General features: G+C 41.0%; 1 protein-coding gene across 7 annotated transcripts in view; it reads right to left on the bottom strand.

Annotated features, from left to right (window-relative positions):
• Nucleotides 1–20,182, bottom strand: part of IGSF5 (immunoglobulin superfamily member 5) — a 43,973-nt gene that overhangs the window by 11,249 nt on the left and 12,542 nt on the right. For 5 of the 7 annotated variants that reach the window (XM_049104643.1, XM_049104644.1, XM_049104645.1 and 2 more), the window contains 3 exons: nucleotides 16,998–17,297; nucleotides 6,342–6,482; nucleotides 3,587–3,611 (listed from right to left, as the gene is read on the bottom strand). In XM_049104643.1, the coding sequence (XP_048960600.1) occupies nucleotides 3,587–3,611; nucleotides 6,342–6,482; nucleotides 16,998–17,297 (466 nt within the window). The remainder of the gene's footprint in view (nucleotides 1–3,586; nucleotides 3,612–6,341; nucleotides 6,483–16,997; nucleotides 17,298–20,182) is intronic. The other 2 variants (XM_025449820.3, XM_025449819.3) reach the window with 2 other exon arrangements.

The raw sequence follows: 20,182 nt of genomic DNA, 5'->3' as shown, positions 1-20,182 counted from the left end.
CAGAGCCACCAGCAGACTGTGTGATTGATCTGTCTCTCATGCTCCCATTGAGGTGGGGAGAGATGGAACTTCATCATGATAGCCCCATGGACTCCATTCCCCAGTCGATAATCAATCCTCAGAAGCCAGTGACCAAATTAAACAGGGTTGGCAAACTAAGACCTACATGGCAAATACACCACCTATTTTTATAAATAAAGTTTTATTGGAACACAGCCACACCCGTCTGCTTCCATATTATGTATAGCTATCAACAGAACTGAGTCATTGTGATAGAGAGTGCGTGGCTTGCAAAAGCAAAATATTTACTATCTGGCCCTTTATAGAAAATGTGTGCCAATCTCTGAAATACAATAAAAATGTGTGCAACACCCCAGGGGAAGAAAACTTGACAATGGATATCCAAAGATTTAATAATATTCATGCGTGACCACTAAGAACTTATTATAGGGAAATAACCAAAGGTATGTGCAAAGATTTACTTGAAAGAATGTTCATTCATACTATTGATAACAGCAAATACTGCAAATGGCCTAGTGCCTCACCACTGAGGACTAGTGAAATACATGACAATACATCTTCAAAATGAAATTCCATGCCACCTGTAAGAATTATTACAGGTGAGAGCTCTCATGCACTGCTGGTGAAAGTATAAACTAACACACCCACTTCAGAAAACTGTATGGCAATGCTGTCTGCCCTACCTACTCTGACTCTACTACCCAGATCTCACTGGTAGATATAAACCCAACCTACTACAAACAGGAAGGAGTACTTATGAACTTGTCGCCAAAGATCCATATCAAATTGCTTAGTGCCAGAGAATTCATAATGACCCCCAAAACTATCCAAAATGCCCATGTAAGGGAAAAATAAGTTGCATATATACCCAGAGTGTGGTATTATATGATAAACCATCTACATCTTCATTGAACAATATGGACCAATCTCACAGTGTGACACTTAAGAAAACCAAAATGAATGAGTATATATGATATGATTCCATTTATATAAAGTTTGTATTAATCTAAAATCTAATCTCTGGGGATGTGGGGAGAGACAGAGGTCAGAAGACATAACCTTTGGGATGCCTGGGTGATCAGTCACTTAAGCATCCGACTCCTGATTTGGGCTCAGGGTTGTGAGATCCTGAGTTTGGCTCTGTGTTGGGCATGGAGCCTGCTTAAGAGTCTCTCTCTCCCTCTTTCTCTGCCCCTCCCTGGTCCCTCTCTCTCAATCTCCCTCTAAAAAAATTTTTTAAATAACAATAATAAAAAAAACTTTAAAAAGACATGACCCTAAGGAAGGGGCAGACAGGATTTGAGAGGCATGAGGAGATTGGGGTGCTAGGAATGTTCTAGTTCTGCATGTCGCCACTCAAGGTCCATATGCTTTGTGAAAAGCAATCAAGCTATACACCTATGATTTGTGTACTTCTCTGGATTTACATTATACTTCAATAAGGTATTTTTATTACGCTAATGAAACAAATATTTTGTTTCATTAAAAGAAATTTATTTATTATAGAAATTTGTTAACAGAAATAATCTTCAGAATAGTGCCAAATGAGAAAGCAAGCTGTGAAATAACATTTACTATGATCCAAATTTCACAAAATCCATGTGTGTGTATCTATGTGACACAAAATGCATATGTGTGTATCTATGTAAATGCATATGTGTGTGAGCAGACACATACTTTGATAATAATACCTGCTTCTAAACAATAGAATTAGGGGGAGATTTCAAAATCATTTCTATTTTTCTTAAAGATTTATCCATTTATTTTTAGGGGAGGTGGGTTAGAGGGAGAGAGAGTAACAAGCAAACTCCTCACAGAGCACAGAGCCCAATCTGAGGCTTACTCAAGACCCTAAGATCACAACTTGAGCAGAAATCAAGAGTTGGGCACAATTGACTGTACCACCCAGAGGTCCCTCAAAATCATTTCCTAAAAGCATATTTTTAATTTTTTTCTATAATAAACATGCATTGATTCTATAGGAAGACATATGCATGTCATTTTACTGCAGAAGGAACCAGCGAGCAGCTGGAGTTTGCACAGCCAGCACAGTGCAGGGAAAGCAGATAGGGTACAGGGGTCCCAGTGAGTCACCCTGTCTTTCCTTCCCAGGCCTAATGTATGTTCGGCACCCAGCGGATACTAGCTATTGTCATCGCTACTGTCATTTTATTGCTGCTCTTGTCATTATTCCTCTTATTCTCTACTTGACTCCAAATAGCTGTTGACCACTGTACTATGTTTTGAAATCATCTAAGATCCTAGAAAATAGAAATAAAAGATGTTGTGAAGTCAATAATGGTGAATAGAAGAATCCAAGCTGCCCTCCTTCTGATGACAGCAATCAAGAGAAATGCCAGAACAATTACTGGAGTCCATTTGCCTTCCTCTCCTCTTGCCCTAAGTCAGGCCCCAAAGGAGGTGTAGTTTCAGACTGCTGCTTCATGGTGTCCTCAGAGAGACCACAGCCACCTCTCCTAACACCACATTATCACCATTGAGCGATTGGGGTCAAAGGGAAAATAGCCAGTGTCTGTTACACAATGATGACACACATCTTCATTCACCACGTGTAGCCAAAGGGTATTTTAAAATCACAGCATTTCAAAAACTATAATTGTCTAATAAAATACTGAAAATTAGATATGGTTTTGTTATAACACCTCCAGCAAAGTCACTGCTATCTAAAAATCCCTCCTTTTAGTGCATTTATACTTGTGTAAATATTGCAGACATTTCAGCTGGTTATTGTATTATTGTAGGTCCTTGACATAGTAGCTACCTTAAAATTGCTTGCAGCTACTTCTGGACAGCTGTGGGAATGGCAAGGATTTTTCTGTCCCCTCCCCCATTAGTGGTACAAGCAGTAAACGCTACCTAATTTGTCTGCCTGGTCAGCTTTCGTGTGCCGGCAGCCATCCAGCTGGCTTCCTCACTGCTCTCCACTGCCCCAGAAATTCCAGCAGGACCTCCGCCTGGTTCTTTATTATTCTTAAAATGGTCCTCAAGTCCCCTAGATGGACTCAAAACAGGAGGGACAACAGTCACGGTGCATACTGTCCTCTTGTGGAAAGAGTTGCAAATGCCAGACACCAAGCAGAAAATCTATTTTCCTAAGTGAGCCAGGGCAAGTCAAATGTAGGCAGGAGCTCCATCCCCTATTTTATTTTACAATTAATTTTACCATATGAGTTTGCATTTGGCATACGTGTTTTTCGGAGCTGTCCATTTTCAGTACTTAATTTTGATTAACACAATTCTGAAACCCCACAGTTGTGTGTGTTAATGGTGGTAGGGTTGGTGTTGCTTGGTTGTTTTCCAGTTTTTTGGTTTTGTTTTCAGAAAATTTTTTTTTCAATTTTTATTTATTTATGATAGTCACATAGAGAGAGAGAGAGAGGCAGAGACACAGGCCGAGGGAGAAGCAGGCTCCATGCACCAGGAGCCTGACGTGGGATTCGATCCCGGGTCTCCAGGATCACGCCCTGGGCCAAAGGCAGGCGCCAAACCGCTGCGCCACCCAGGGATCCCTGTTTTCAGAAAATTGATGTGATTTCAAACTTACCTTATTTGACTTTGATAACTAGATTCTGAAAAAAAGGGGGGAAGGGGAACAAAATCACATTAGCAAAATGAGGATAATTATTCTGAAAATAAAATCTAATCAATTTTATAGACCCCCTGATTTTAAATACATTGCTGAGTATTTGTGACCGTTCAGTATTATTAAATTCCCCCATACTGAATTACCAAATGACTTTCAAGCATAAGGAAAGTAGAATTCACTATTAACTATCATATCATTACTATACCTGAAGTATAGCAAGTACCTAATAAGTATTTAATGAGTATTGAATTTGACTAGCGAGATACAAAGACTCCATTCACCAGGAGGAGGCATTCTGCATTCCCAGTCCCTACTGCCATTCACTCAGTATTCACTGTGTGCCAGCACAGTGCAAAATATTATTTCATTTAATCATTACAACCACCCAAGAGGTAGGTGTTAGTGTCATCATATTTTTAACAAACTAGACACTATTATATTTTATTACTATACTTTAACAAATAAGGAATTACATCGCTTAAGCACTGCATTTCCTTAATTCTAAGATACCTTTTCAATCAACATGTAGCAATGGTATCAATGCAGAGTTGCATTCACCCCCAGAAGCTGTCATTAAAGTACTAATGTTTTTAATCAGTGGATTCTTAGACTAAAAGGAACTTAGAACCTGAAATAGTAACAGAGCCACAAACCAGTCTCCAATCATCTGTCTCAAAAGAACACTTTGCAACTCTGCTGTCCTGTCAAGGCCTTCTATTCATCCAGCTTTACTGAGATCTAAAAGGTTTTCACCTTCCTTATCTTTAGATAATGTTCTCACTTACTTTCAGTTGTAGTAACATCTGCCAATTCACATCCCAAATTGAACCTCAGAAGCAATCTTACTTGAATTGAAAGTCTGGTATGTCACTAGTGTTCCCATAAAAGATGGACTCCAGGAGATGGGAGCTTGGTTTCTCTGTTCTATTAGCACAAGCAATCCCAAGGCCCTCAGGCCACACTGAGTGGGGTCAGTGCCCAGTTAACCGGTCAGAGCACTGAGAATTTTCCAGGCACCAGTAAAGCAAAGTGCCAGAAAGTACTTCTGAAGAAACTTGATGTGTATTATTTTTAAGCATGGAAATAATTGTCATGGGGAAATCTAGGACCACTCTGCATCCTTTACATTTATGTCAGGGTGAAGTGCAGTGTCCATTGTGAATTCCACCTGATGGGGTAGCATTTGTGAGAGAGGTGTCACAGGCCCTGCTCATAGCACCTACCTGGGCCTGTTACAAACCAGGGCAATAAAAACAGCATACTCTTTTATGAGCTTTTCATCTCAAAGTTAAATAGAGGATAAAATCTACGGTGGAAGTTTCACATATCAATGTATTTTATCCTCACAACCAATCTATAGGATGGTACTTATTCTCATCTTGTAAATGAGGATGCTAAGAATCAGAGTCACCCTGGTGTACATCTTACATGGACCACCAACCATCAAGCCTTCTTACCAGGCTAGAGAAGCAGAAATCCAAATAACCAGAATGTCCTCCAATGACACCACAACAGATAATATTGAAAACAATTAATCTGAAGGCACTGAACAATCCTAGTCACTTCTAAATTAAAATTTAAATTATCCAATAGTTTTCATTTAAAATCCAGTGTATTTTGCTTGAGTAACCCATCTGTGGCATATAGGGTAACTCCCAGGTAAAAGCAAATTCCCACCAAATCTGGGCCAACAGAAGCTTACTACTTTTCATGTGCTGTTGCCTAGGGAATAAAGTTGTATCATGGAATTAATTCCCAATCCCAAACCAAATCCATGCAGGGGCTAAGGCTAGACAATTAGCCTAGATACGGCTTAACTATGCACTTTACACAGAATATCTCACTAAGAGAGATATTCCCTGTAGGATAATAAACACGGTGCCTGGCACATCCACAAAAAGTGCTCATCAAAGGGCAATTAGTATTAATAAAATTTTAAATGCAATTAAACTGACATGTAGCCTAATATCAGAAGTCTGATTTTAAGAAAAATTAACTGTAGAAAATATTCAAATAGGCATAAGTGAGGTTTTATGAGACAAAGAAAAGTAAGGCTGGGCACACATTCAGCACTTGGAAAGTCCTGAGCCAACTACATGACAAAGATCCTTGGTTTTTAGAGTCACAAACGGCTCAATTCTACAACAAGCCCACCCCAATGTTGAGCCTGGCTCCCAAACAAGGCCACTGCTTTTGAGTATCTCTAAAGACATCATTCAGAAGAAATGTGTAATCGTCTTTATTAATTTATCTATTCTATTTTTACTGACAGAAGACCTTCTTTTTTTCCTACCTCTACAACATTTTGCCTACAAAAGGCAATTTGGAATTACACAAAATAGGAGATATTGTTTTAATGTGCTCAGATAGGTAGTCATTATTCTAGAAAAAAAGCATAGTATCTGAATGGCAGATTACAATGCCCTTACAACCTCACAAATATGCACAAAACTCAAATAGTCAGTGTCTTCGCTGAGAAAGGTGCTGTCTCTTCACCTTCCCAAAAGTGTGAAGATCTCAGTATGCCCCCAAAAGGAATGTATCCCTTCTTTAGGAAGTCCTTTCATTCTCTGAAGCTCACATGTCCAGTTTCAAGTAAAGTACACTCTGAAGGCCAATGCACCTTACGGAAGAGCTGAGGAACTAATGAAATTCAAGTGCTTGTGCCAAAAGTTCAAAAATATATATGAATCTATATGAACAAAAAAATTACCTTTTTTCTCCTTCCCGGAGACATAACAACAACAGAATATTATAATCAGAATAATTATCAGGATCAAAAGCAATGACAATGATACTGCAAGCAGAACTATGGCCCAGGTAGGCAATGATGTACCTGGTTTATCAATGCTACCTATAAGGTTGAAAGAAGAAAAAAAAATTGTAGTTAGTGGTGCTTGCTACTGTGTAGGGCACGTAATCAAAATTCAGTTATATTTTATTTTCTGATAATATTATAACAATTCCACCCATTACAGCTGGGTGTCATAGGCCAACTTCTCTTCAATATGTACAGATGTCCAGTACTCTATAGGATCTTCCATTACAATACTTACTGCTGCCAATAAATACCACTGAGCAACACAGCCCCAGTATTCATTGGTTAGCACCTCTATCATTCCTAGAGGGGGAGTAGACTGCAAGGGACAACAGCTCCCCGGTTGCAGTAGAAATTACCACACTCTAACATGCTTTATTGAGCCAAAGAATACTTACTGAGCAGCTACTGCTGGTCAAGACTGCAAAGACTAGCATTTGGTTCTCCCTCCCATGTTCCCACCCATCAAGGGTCCAGAGTCCAGAAAAACTGAGGACACACTGAAGAAGTGTCACGCCAATTCACACCACACCCACAGAACTCATTTATCATCTGATAATTGCTGCTTTCCATGGTTCTCAAGAGCCACCAGCCTTAGGATCCGCTTTGCCCTCTTGTTGTATCCAGTAGTCATGGAGTTGGGAAAGAGAACAGATAGGCAAGTGCCAGCAGGGAGTGAAAGGGAGAAGAGAAAGCTATACCAGGTAGGGCAATCCTGTCTTAGGAAGAGCTGTCCAGCACACTTTACACGGTTATCTAAATTGAAATTAAATTAACCAAAATTATATACCATTAAATACTCAGCTCCTCAGTTGCACTGATCACGTTTCAAGTGCTTGATTCCAACAGGTGTAGAGCATTGCCCTCATCACAGCATTGCCCTGTTGGACAGCACTGCCCAGCCAAGGGTTTGTGGGAACTACCAGAAGGTCTTGGAGGGAGCTCTTACCCACCATCGCACTTCCCCTCCTGAACAAGGCTGAGGTCAAACCACATTTAAGTTGATCTGTTCAAATGTGAATTGCTACTCAATAAAATCTGTCACTCAGTCCTGAGTGCTTGGTTGGACTCTCATTGTGAACAAATGCTATTTTATTAAATGCGAGTCATCAGAAAATACTGAAACAGTAGACTTTCTATGAAGGAAGATAGAGTTTATAAAACAACAGCCTTTCCAGCTTTTTGGAACCATAGGTTATAGTGGGAAAAACAGTTCTTGGGTGTTATTCCTTAAAGTCATCCATGAAAATTGACCTTGAAATCATAATTTGATAATACTGGGTCAAAGTTAAATGTTCAGAGTACCTTGCAGGAATGGTTAGAGATGATCACTAATGCTCTGGTTTCTACAATCATCAACCACCTGGATTCTGACTCGTGGGCAAGTAAGGATCACACTGAAAAATAATACATGGACTGATCTCAGAGCATGTGCCAAAATTCAGAGACCTCTGTGCTTTGAAGAATTATGTAATATAAAAAGATACTTGTCTTCTGCTCTTCATGCAAAGCTTTTGCATTCCCTGCAATGTTTCTTTTTTATTTCATTTTTTGAAAACATCTCCTGTTCATTGCCACCTTAAATGTTTGTGAAATTGATGGCTGTCACTTCCAGTTCTTCTTACACATCTGCTACTATCTAAACTAAACTTAGTCCCCTCAAGGTCAAGGACTGTGTCTTATTTTTCTTATATTCCAAGCACCTAGCACATATTGGGTACATCAGAGGAATGGAGGGAGGGACAGAGGGAGGAAGGGAGGGAGGGAGGGAGGATGTATGGATGGAGCTTCACATCACCCACCATTTTTGTGAGATAATTTGTGACAGACAGAAATAGGAAAAGAATTCTCCGAGAAAGGTGGAGGTGGTAGGGACAGGATTCTACTCTCCTCATAACACCCCTCCTCAGCCCCAGAATTGGAGTTTTAATATTTTCTTTTTATTTATTTATTTATCAATTTGAAAGAGAGAGAAAGAGAAAGAGAGCACACACACATGGGGGAAGAAGCAGAGGGAGAGGGATGGGGAGACTCCATGCTGAGCACAGAGTCTGGGGTAGGGTTGGATCTCACAACCCTGAGATCATGACCTGAGCCAAAACCAAGAGTTGGATGCTTAACTAACTGAACCACTCAAGCACCCCCAGAAGTCAAGCTTTAAAACAAGCCAATGTCTTCACACATCCAGAGAGTGATACAAGTTATCCGCTGCTACACAGAGAGCAAAATCCCAGCATCACCTGGAATGCCTGTTACACATGCAGATCCCAAGCCCATCCCCAGTGGTGCCAGGTCAGCGGGTGTGGAATGGCACCCAGGTGATCCTGACACAGGTGGTTGGTGATCCACACATTGAAAACGCCCAAAATGGAAACACTTCCTAAGCAAACTGCCACATTACAGAATGTTCCCATAACCTTCCTCTTATGGATATGATTTAAAAAAATTAAGTCCAAAACCACATTTATGATAATCACAATCTGGAGTTTAAACTCAGATCACCATGCGGAAGCTTTGCGACTGACAAGAAGCTTTGGGCTTCATGTCAATGGATCCAGTGAAAGCTCAAGGGCACTGTTTTCCTTGTGCTCCCTCTGGCCACTGGCTCACTCATCTGCAAGGATTCCTGCCCCGTTCCCTCCCCTAAGGTGTTCAGAGACTCGGGATGTATGTGAAAGTGCTGAGAACACCGTAGGGTACAACACACGCGTTCAAGATTGCTGACGTCACCCTAAGTCAGTCTGATGAACTTTTTACAAATTGAAGTTTGCAAATATTAGCAGCTTTCTTAATAGGGGAGACAGCTGGGGTTAAACATTAAGGTCTGACTCAGGATTCAAGAGATGGGCTTGGAGTTTGTACTGGAAAAAGTCAACACACATTGTTGACTTAAACATTCTCTATCAGGGCATTTTCTTCCCCTGCTGAAGAAAATGTTCAGTGTGCCAAGCTTCTGTCTATCAAATCTTGACGTGACAACCTTTCCTCTGATGAAGCACAGAAACATCTGCTTATCCTCAGGGAGGAGCTCTTTAAAGGAAGGGACCAGCTACCTCACCGGATTCGGTGACCAAACCAAGGAAGAGAGCAGGTGATATTGTGACCTCACTCACTCTCTTGTCTCTTAATTTAACCACCAAGTTTAGCAAATTGATGCCTGCTCTCACCTAAAAGCCCCAAACTCTCATCAAAACAGCAACTGCTCTCAGAAGCCACAAGGCTCTTTCTTTTGCTTCCTATATGCTGTGATCACAGTCTACTGGGGGTCAAATCTCCCCCAGAGTTCCACACCGGGGGAAGACTTAACCTTCTCTCTCTACTTCAGTAGGGCTCCCCAAAATAGCATGGTGTATGCACCATGAGGAGGTGTAATTTGCTACTGGAGCTGCACAGAAGAACCTTCCTTGGGGCACCTGTGTGGCTCAGTGGTTGAGCATCTATCTGCCTTTGGCTCCGGTTGTGATTCCAGGGTCCTGGGATTGAGTCCCATATCGGGCTCCCTGCAGGGCGCCTGCTTCTCCCTCCGCCTATGTCTCTGCCTCTCTCTACGTCTCTCATGAATAAATAAATAAAATCTATTTTAAAAAAAGAACCTTCCTTATTTTAATAATGATTTTTAATTTATCACATATGACATATATATGAAAACATACATGCGTATTTATTATAAACACTTCAATGTGATACTAATGTTTATTTTTCTCTTTTTTTTTAGATTTTCATTTATTTATTCATGAGAGACACAGAAACAGCAGCAGAGACACAGGCAGAGGGAGAAGCAGGCTCCCCACAGGGAGCCTGATGTGGGACTCAATCCCAAGACCCCAGGATCACAACCCAAGCCAAAGGCAGACAACTCAGCCACCACACCATGCAGCCATCCCTAATCTTTAAATAAGCACATTTATAGTGGACTGAAAGAAAAATAAATAATGGTCATATATTGATAAAAAGCATGACAGTGGACAGAAAGCCCAGAATCTTGAAATGACCTTGTCCACAATCCAACCACTTCATTGTGTGGATAAGACACAGGACAAAGAGGCTCAGTGAACTGGACAAGGGCACTCAGAACAGGGAAAAGAAAAAAAAAAAAACAACAACAACCCAGGGCTGAGACTCTCGTCTTTCAAACTCATGTTGTGTGTCCGACCTGGAATATCTTCTGGGAAGATATAGCCCAGGTCTTACTGGAAATGGGGAGTCCCGCTGGGCGTTGGTCCCTGACTTGGGCCCTAGCGAAGGCTGTGGCCATAATGGTTCAAGGCAAACAGCAGAGTTGCTGGAAGGGATTCGTCTGTGCATGAGGCGACCCAGGAAGAGGATTTCCGAGCTCAACCCCACTGGCCTTCCTCCCTGCGCTCCCTCACACAGGACCACATTACCGAGTTTACTGCACGACTTTTCATCACAACTTCCAGATTGTCCTTCTCCCATCTGTGCAGAAAAGGAAGCTAGTACTTCCCAGATGCTCTCACAGAAATGCTCAGAGTTTTAAAAGGCCACATAGAATTTCTCGAAACAAAATGTCATCAGCGTCATGTGCAAAGTGTGCTCCTGTGCAGACTGGATGGGACACAGGAGACCTCTGAATCAGTGAAACAAGTGACAGCCACTGCCTCCTCTCCCACCCTGCGGGCTTTGCAGCAGGGACTGTCCTGAGTGCTTCAGACATGGTAACCCGCTTCCTGATTACACCAACCACAAGCCCGTGAGGTAGATATTATCATTATCTTAGTTTTACAGATGAGAAAACTGAGACACAGAGAGGCTAAGTAACTTGCCCAAAGCCACACAGCAAGGAAGAGGCAATCTGTGTGGATAGTGGCCCCCTGATGAGGCTGGGTCAGGCGACAAGGCCTTCTTCGGGATTTCCCTCTTCTGTAGTCCCCGGTCTGACTGCCCAGGAATCTGGGAGCTTCCCTAAGAATGTCAAATTTCCAGGCAATTCAATCAGAACCTCTGGCGTGGGGCCTGAGCATCATCCTGTGCGTTAAAGCTCCTGGAGACTAACGGGCAACCCGGGAGAGAGAGGTCCTGTCCTATTCTTCTCCCTCTCTCTTTTTATAAGCAAGAAAACTGAGCCCAAGAGGTCAGTGACTTGCCCAGAGACTCACAGCCAGAGCCAGCACTGTGACCCAGGACTGTCACTGCCCCCCCTCGGTCTGTGCTCAAAGTTGCCACTCCTCACAAAACTAAGGCTATAACCTGGAGTCACTACACTCTAGCAGGTGCACCTCTGTCCTAAAAATGTCGCTTTGCTCTAATGCTTCGCAGTCTGTACACTTGAACGAGAAAACAGAGAAAGCCACGCAGCTGGATGCCCAGGGGGTGGACAGTGCTTATCTCAAGGCGTGCATGAGAGGTGCTTCCACCTGCCAGTTGAACACCTGTCTGCAATGCTTGAAGGCTGCGTTGCTTCTGGAATCAAGAACATTGAACTTTAAAAAAAAAAAAAAGAAACATGAGCAGTACCCTTTTCAGCCTGCTTTTCTTTCAATGATTGTTTGGCTTGAACTAATTAGCCTTCCTAAACTGCCATTGTCATTCCTGCAACGACTCACAGGGACTGCTCCAGAAATGAGCACAATGAACAGAGACTCCTTGCACTTTTAGGAGGAAATGGGTTGGCGGGACATGATGATGCTTATCGATTCCTGGAGAAGCCTGCACAGCGCACAGGAGGGTGCATTCTGGGTGTTCCACACTCCTGGCTGTGCTCCTAGAAGCCTCCCAGACACCAGCAGCCGGGGCTGTAATGAGGCCTTCAGCTACTAAAACTTGCATAAAATACACAACATGCAGCCAGCCACCAGCTGCTCTGAATCTTGATGAATAATTTAGGAACAAATTACCCTTTTCCAAATGAGTCCAATAAAGTAAGACTCATTGCAAGGCACCCACTGTGCTTCCCTTTGAGGCTGCAGGGACTCCAGCTGCCATAATTAAGGCCGCTAACTTCCCTAGTCCTAGCTGACGAGGGAAGCACTCCACGGAATTAAACCCGATCAAGGGAAATTATGTGTCCCTTGCCCTTCCCCTACAAAAGAGAAACTTTGCAGGCAAGTGAATCTCTAAAATCCATTTATATGGGGCATCATCAGTCAGACCAGAGCTCCTTGTTGCACTGTTACCTTGTTAAGATGTGTGCTTTAAATAGTCGATTTCATTCTATTTGGTGCTAATAGGACTTCTTAAAAAAATCTTCCATTTCAAAGCTTGGACCATACTTTATCATATTTATTTATTTATTTTAAGATTTTATTTATTCATTCATGAGAGACACGCAGAGAGAGAGGCAGAGACACAGGCAGAGGGAGAAGCAGGCTCCATGCAGGGAGCAGCCCGATGTGGGAATTGATCCCAAGACTCCAGGATCACGCCCTGGGCCGAAGGCAGGTGCTAAACTGCTGAGCCACCCAGGGATCCCTCTTTATCATACTTAAATAGCTTCAAAGCCAGCTGGATTGGCTCCTTGGAGAAATGGCTGATTCCAGGATAGAATAAGGAAAATGCAAAGGGAGTTCAGAACATTTTATTGGGCCAAGTGCTCAAAAATTAATAGGGCCATGTCAAAAGGACACCAGAGCCAGCTGGAAGGGATTCCCACTAGCCAAACCTGGAGCAATCTGGAGCATCAAGATGAATAATGACAGGAGTAGATTATAGTATTGAATAAAAATGAGTTCATATTTGAACTGTTTTTTAAAAAAAAAGAAAAAGAAAAAGTGAAAGAAGGCTCTTCTTTACAGAAGACTACCAACTAACAAAGATAAAATTATGATGGAGCCAGAAAAATCATTCTTTTACAACCGCCATAGAAACAACAGAGTCAGGCAATGACTTATTGATGAACGCAAAAGCTATTAGGTGAAAGCCCGCTGGGAAATAAGATATTCATACAGTATTCATTGATTACATATTAATTATAATGGAGAAAGGGACCTTTACAATGGAGAAATCATTAACCAGATGATCAAACTTATTACCATTGATAGAGAAAATTGACATCATGAGCCCATGTGACATTACCCTTGACTTGCCTAGAATAGACAGCCTCAAATCAAAGGATGTTGGAAAACCTCAGACAAATCCAAATTGAAGAGCATCTTGCAAAAATGGCCTGGACCCTTCAAAAATGTTTATAATCAGCAAAGACAGGAAAGGTAAGGGAACCATTCAAGAGTAAGGGAAAGAGACTGCAACGCCTGACAGCCAAAGGCAAGGCATGGCCTTTGACTGGATACTGGTTTGGAGAAGAAAATCGCTATAAAGGATACTTGGTGAAACTTGAATATGCAGTGTATATTATATAACAGTCTTGTGTCAGCAGTACGTTTCCTGATTGCCAACTACATCGGGTGTGGTTAAATAGAATGCCTTCATTCTTATGATACATATCGGAGGTATTTAGGGATAAAGTGTCATCAACTCTCAAATGGTTCAGAAAAAAAAATGAGAGAGAAAGAGGCAAAGATGACAAAATATTAATATTTGTTGTATCTAGGCAAAGGTACATGGATATTCATTGCACTTGTCTTGCAACTTTTCTAAAGGTTTTTGTTGTTAAAAATAATAAACTGGAGGGGTGCCTTTGTGACTCAGCTGGTTAAGTATCTGACTTCAGGTCAGGTCATGATCCTGGGGTCCTGGGATCAAACTCCACATCGGGCTCCCTGCTCAGTGGGGAGTCTGCTTCTCCTTCCTCCTCCACTGCTCCCCCCTGCTTGTGTTCTCTCTCTCTCTCTTTTTCTCTCTCTCTCTCTCTCAAATAAAATCTTTAAATAATAATGATAATAATAATAATAATAAACTGGAGGCAAGAAAAGTAAGCTGGGTTTGAATTCTAGCTTTTTCTTCTTATATAGTCTTAATAGAGAATAAGCTGAATTCCTCCAAATTTAATTAACTAAAATAAATTGATCTTGACTTAAAACCAAAGAAATAAAAAAAAAAAAGAAATACAGATTTCTGTGTCCTTCGCCCTCAAAAGTATTGATATTCACCAGATCCACATCAAAAATCTGGCAGTCCTGGATCCCCTTTCCTGTTGGCAACAACCACCTGGTGCTGGTATGGCTGCTCCATGTGGATGGAGCATTAGGTCTGGTTCCCAATGGGCCCCTCCACTCCCCTCCTACCTGACACATGTATTCACTCATGCTTTCATTTCTGTTGTCTGCCTGGTCTCTGGGGGCATCTGAGTCAGAGACAGGAGGCAAAATCCTAACAACAGGGGAGCAAGCTTGGGCTGACTGCACTGAGGACCAATCACTACAGTGCAAAGCACAGAATCATTGTACTGACCACAAGGTAGACTCTGAATGGCTTTTTACAGGCTCGTGGAGACATTATCATGGGTTGACTTTTGTTCCCCCCTAAAATTCATACATTAAAGTACTAACCTCCAGTACTCCCAGAATGTGACTTTATTTGGAAATAAAGTATTGCAGACATAATTTTATTAAAATGAGTTTATACTGGATGGGATGGGCCCTCTAATCCAATATGACCTGAGTCCTTAGTTTAAAAAAAAGGGAAATTTGGGGATGCCTGGGTGGCTCAGTCAGTTAAACATCTGCCTTCGGTTCAAGTCATGATCTGAGGGTTCTGGGACTGAGTTCCACATGGGGCTCCCTGCTTCCTCTCCTTCTGCCCTTCCCCCTGCTCATGCTCTCTCACTCTCTCTGTCAAATAAATAAAATCTTTAAAATAAATAAATAGGGAAATTTGGATACAGGCAAGCACTCAGAGAGAGCACCATATTAAGATGAAAACAGAGCTCAGGCTGATGCTTCTACAAGCCAAGAAACACCAGACTGCCAGCAAATACCAGAAGCTAAGAGAGAGGCCTAGAGATTGTTCCCCTATAGTCTTCTGAAGGAACCAACTCTACCAACATCTTGATCTCAGACATCCAGTTGGATGAGGATCCACTCAGGGACCTGTTGTGCACGTTAATTTGGTTAATATCAGAGAAGCACTTAAAATAGACCCTTTACTTGGCAAATTCTGTGAAGCATTGTTTCTTCCTCTACTCCATCTCCCTCCCCCCCTCTTCCTCCTTCAGCTTTCTCCTCTTCCTCCTTTGCCACATCTTCCTTCCTCCTCATCAGTCTTGCTCTGGCTGCAGTTTTGTTCTGAAATTTATTATTTTTAAGACTTTTTATTTATTTGACAGAGACATAGCACAAGCAGAGTGAGAGGCAGAGGAAGAGGGAGAAGCAGACACCTCACTGAGCAGGGAGCCCAACCTGGAGCTTAATACCAGGGCCCTGGGATCATGACCTGAGCCGAAGGCAGGTGCTTAACCAACCGGGCCACCCAGGTGCCCCTGTTCTGAACTTTAAATAAAGCTGTTTGAATAAAGGGAAAATCTTTGTGTCAAGAGAGAACCATTTCTTGACTTCTGGGCCCAGTTCCACCCCAACCTGATGCATGTCCTGAAATAGAGCACAGCACCTCTCTGGGCCTCCTTTTCTGTCCTAGTTTGTAAAATTAAGGAGTCAGTCAATCTCTAGCTCTGGGCCCCATGTTTTCTCATTGGCCTGGGCTGACTCAGAGCTTAAGTAGGCTCTGCAGCCCTGCAGGTTGTGTAGTTTGAGGTTTGAATATGCCAAGGACCCTACAGTAGGTTCTCTTGGGGATGAAAACTTTATTTTTTTTATTTAAAATCAATTAATTGACATACAGTGTATTATTAGTTTCAGAGGTAGAGTTCAGTGATTCATCAGTTGCATATAACACCCAGTGCTCATCATATCAGGTGCCCTCCTTAATGCCCATCACCCAGTTACCCCTCCCCCACCTTCCAGCAACTTTCAGACTGTTTCCCAGAGTTAAGAGTCTCTTATGGTTTATCTCCCTCTCCAACTTCATCTTATTTATGTCACTTAGTTAGGTACTTTCAAATACATTGTGGATTTGCCAGATTAAAAAAATGAAACTATAATTCTACTAAGGTTGGAAGAAATCCAAGAGCACCTGTACACCCTCCTCAAATATTAGAAGAACTTGTCTCATACTGGCCCAGGGTATGGGATCAAACTGGAACAACAGATAAAAGCTACAGAGGAACATTGACTTCAGGTATTTATCACTGATATTTTTTTTTTATGATAGTCACAGAGAGAGAGAGAGGCAGAGACATAGGCAGAGGGAGAAGCAGGCTCCATGCACCGGGAGCCTGACATGGGATTCAATCCCGGGTCTCCAGGATCGTGCCCTGGGCCAAAGGCAGGCGCCAAACCGCTGCGCCACCCAGGGATCCCTATCACTGATCTTGATGGTGTTTTGAGATAAATAATTGTCAAGGTTCTTAATGGTTTCCATAAGTAAGTAGATAAGAAAGACACTTGAAGATGAAATTTAAAAGAAAGTGGAATCACAGGGTCATTAAACAGATGCTGATTTGTCTCCATTACCATCCCCATCCAAAGTCAAGGTCACCAAACAATTTTCCTAGGCATTCTTGATTAAGAGCACCACATATAAAATATAAGCATGCAACAATAATTTTTTTTTTATATAAAGTAAAATGTCTTCACTTACCCATAGAAGGCTGAACCACAGTAAGATTGACAGTTACAGACTTGTGGGCAAGCAACCCCTTCATGTTAGCCACACAAGTCAAAGTCCCATTGCCCTGAGGCGTAAGAGTCAGGACACTCACTGCACTTTGCAGGTTGTTGGGCTCCGGACCAGAATAATGGCTTGACTGGCTCACCAGAACCCCGATATTCCAGGAAATATCTGGGAGTGGGATCCAGCCCAATGCACAGCAAGTCACATTACAGGGTTCATCTTCAGTGACTACAAGGTTGCCTCTGGGAATGAGCAACTCCCCCATAACTAAAGAAGAAAAGAGAAATGTTCTGAAGGACTGACCATGCGTCTCTTGGTTCCAAATTTTCTTTAATTTTTCCTTCAAATCACATTTCATGAGTGCTAACTGGCTATGTCTATATCGAGAGTCTTAACTCAGGTTTTATCTGTGTCTTTATTTATTTTATCTGCCAGTTTCCTGAAAGAAGGTGAGGTTGCTCACCAGAAAATCTATAATTCCAGAAAAAAATGAATAAATAAAAATCAGGGTCCAGGAAAGTATAAATTATATGGGAAGGAGAAGGTAAATGCGCCTGCCATAATAGGCTACACAACCACTGAAGTGGAGTTACAAAGTTGTCCTGGGCTGTTCTGGGAGCCAAAGCAAAAAGGGAAAAACCTTTGCGTTCTTTCCATTGTAGGAAGACATCTCAAGGTCTTATGGAAAGCAAGTCTTTCCTGGCCTTTGGTCAGTCCAATTCATTTTATTTATTTTATGGGTCACATATTTTTAAACATAACTTCCTATGATATTTCCTTAAAATACTTTTCCAATTATAAATTAAATCAAAATAAAATCTAATTATAAAAATATTTGCCCTAAATCATGTATCAGAATAGAATACTCAGATAAATTATTTTAAAGTTTTTATTAAGGACCCACCTTAATATATTGGCATATGCCAGTATGAACATTGTAAAAAACCCATATGAAAATAGTCCTTGTGTCTGCTAATATTAATAAAATAACCTGAGGATTGGCTCCAATAAAGACATAGCCTTAGTGAAACATATAAACGTTGGAACATCCAAGTTAAAATATCCTCCCTGCTGCATAATATAATGGGAAGAACACTGGACCAAGAATCAAAAACTCTGTTCTCAATCTTGGATTTCCTACAAAAATTGCCATCACCTGGAGCAAGTCATTGACATTTTCAGGCTCTCTGTTTTTCATTGGTCAAATGAAACAGTTTGACTAAATTGGGGTTTTCAAATGTTTAGGTTTCAAGACCTTTTACAATCTTAAAAATCATGAGGACTCCAAAGACCTTTTGTTTATGTGGATTCTATCTACCAATATTTACCAAACTTGAAATTAGAATTAAGTATTCGTTTATTTTTAAATATTTATTTTATAATAACAATGATAACCCATTACAAGTTAACATATGTTTATGAGGAAATACCTATATTTTTAAACCAAAATAAATTATCAAGAAAAACATCATTGCTTTATAATTATGCAAATCTCTTTAATACCCAGCTGGATTCTCATATCAGCTTCTGCATTCAATCTGTTACAATATATTGCTTTATTTGGAGTATACAAAAAAATCTGACCCCGCATGGATATGCAGGTGGAAGAATGAGAAGGCTTTTCAGATAATCAAGGATACTCTGATTTCCCAAACTGGGCCAGTAGTGGTTTCTTACAGGTTAGTTGCACTGTGGAAACTGAAAGTATATAAAGGAATTTTCATTCTCTTTTACGTTAAAATCCATCACTCTATCTTTGATTGATCTTTCACTCTTGCAAGACTTTGTATCATCACACATTGGTCATTTAAGAAATGCAGGTCCACTAAGCTACACAGACCTTCCTAAAATACAGTAGAAGACTCTCTGTGCACTACTTAAATGAGAGTAGGAAAGGCAACTCACATCTTAGTATTATTATGGGAACAGTTGTGACCTCACAGACTCTGAAAGGATCTAGGGTAGGGGATGCCCAAGAGTTCCCAAACTAGATGGAACTGGATCAGCTCTGAAAGCTCTTCTTTCTCTGAAATATTGCATTCTCAATTATTCCTTTCCTCAATAGTCTCTTGGAATAAATAAAGTACCTTTGCTAAAGCAAGGATTATTGTAAACTCAACAATGAGAGGGGAATGGATTTGTCCCTCAAAGCTAAAGGGTTTTGTCCTTATTCCTTTTTCTCCATCCGTTGTTTCATTTTGGTGCAGGGCTTTCAGATGATAGAAACTGGAAGTAATGGAATTGCCTCAATTAATAATGGATGATCTTGAACTCAAGTCTAGTGGCCCACAAACACAAGAGGTCTAGAGTTTGGTATATGATTCATTGGTAGATTGGATGATGGATGGACTAGTGAAGCAGTCTGAAGCATTTCCTTTTTCTATATATATTTATGCTTCAACTTTTCACATTGGCTTTCACAAATCTTGTTGAGTAGCACGACAAACACTCTATACAAGGGTGATGACTAGAACATTCACATAGATTTTGGATGACTCACTATGGGACTTATGTAAGCTGTCTTTATTTTTCTTGCTGATACACCAGGAGGAAAAAATAAATCTTTGGATAATTCACTTTAAAAATAAAATGAATGTTTCCTCTTTTTTTCAAAATTCTTTTCCCTTGAAAGAGATCCTGCTGCTTAGAGAACATTTGTTCCTCTAGGAACAAAGTGCCATTCAGACCATTGCAACCTGGTAATATGACAAAGTTTAGTCCCTGCCCTATGGGTTCGTTCTGCATGACCTTGGGAAAGAATTTAACACCTCTAGATGCTTATTCTTCCATCCATATTAAAATCAAAAGTTATAGTAATTATCAACATATTAAAAAGCATTTTTAGGCATATTCAGACAATTTTATAAATGTATAGCTTTGAGAAAAGCTGCTATAAAACCACATGGGTTTATGAATTTGAAATGTTATAGACATATCAGTAAGTCATGCCTTTGAATCTGTTTCTTTGATTCAGGGGTCCCTCTTCCTTTCTTGCTTCTCCATTTTGCCTATCATTCCCAGACCTTGAGAGCACATAAGGGCATCTCACCATGGAGTTGTCCATGAAGGCTTTTTTCATTGTCCCTTCTCCCTTCCCAAGTCAAACCTGAGCTTGTCTCCATCTCAGGGTATTTGCCAGTCTCTCTAAGGCA

This window comes from Canis lupus, chromosome 31 (assembly GCF_003254725.2).
Source record: "Canis lupus dingo isolate Sandy chromosome 31, ASM325472v2, whole genome shotgun sequence".
Classification (NCBI taxonomy): domain Eukaryota; kingdom Metazoa; phylum Chordata; class Mammalia; order Carnivora; family Canidae; genus Canis; species Canis lupus.
The sequence above is the reverse complement of the archived record's forward strand: the minus strand, read 5'-3'. Positions and strand labels throughout refer to the sequence as shown.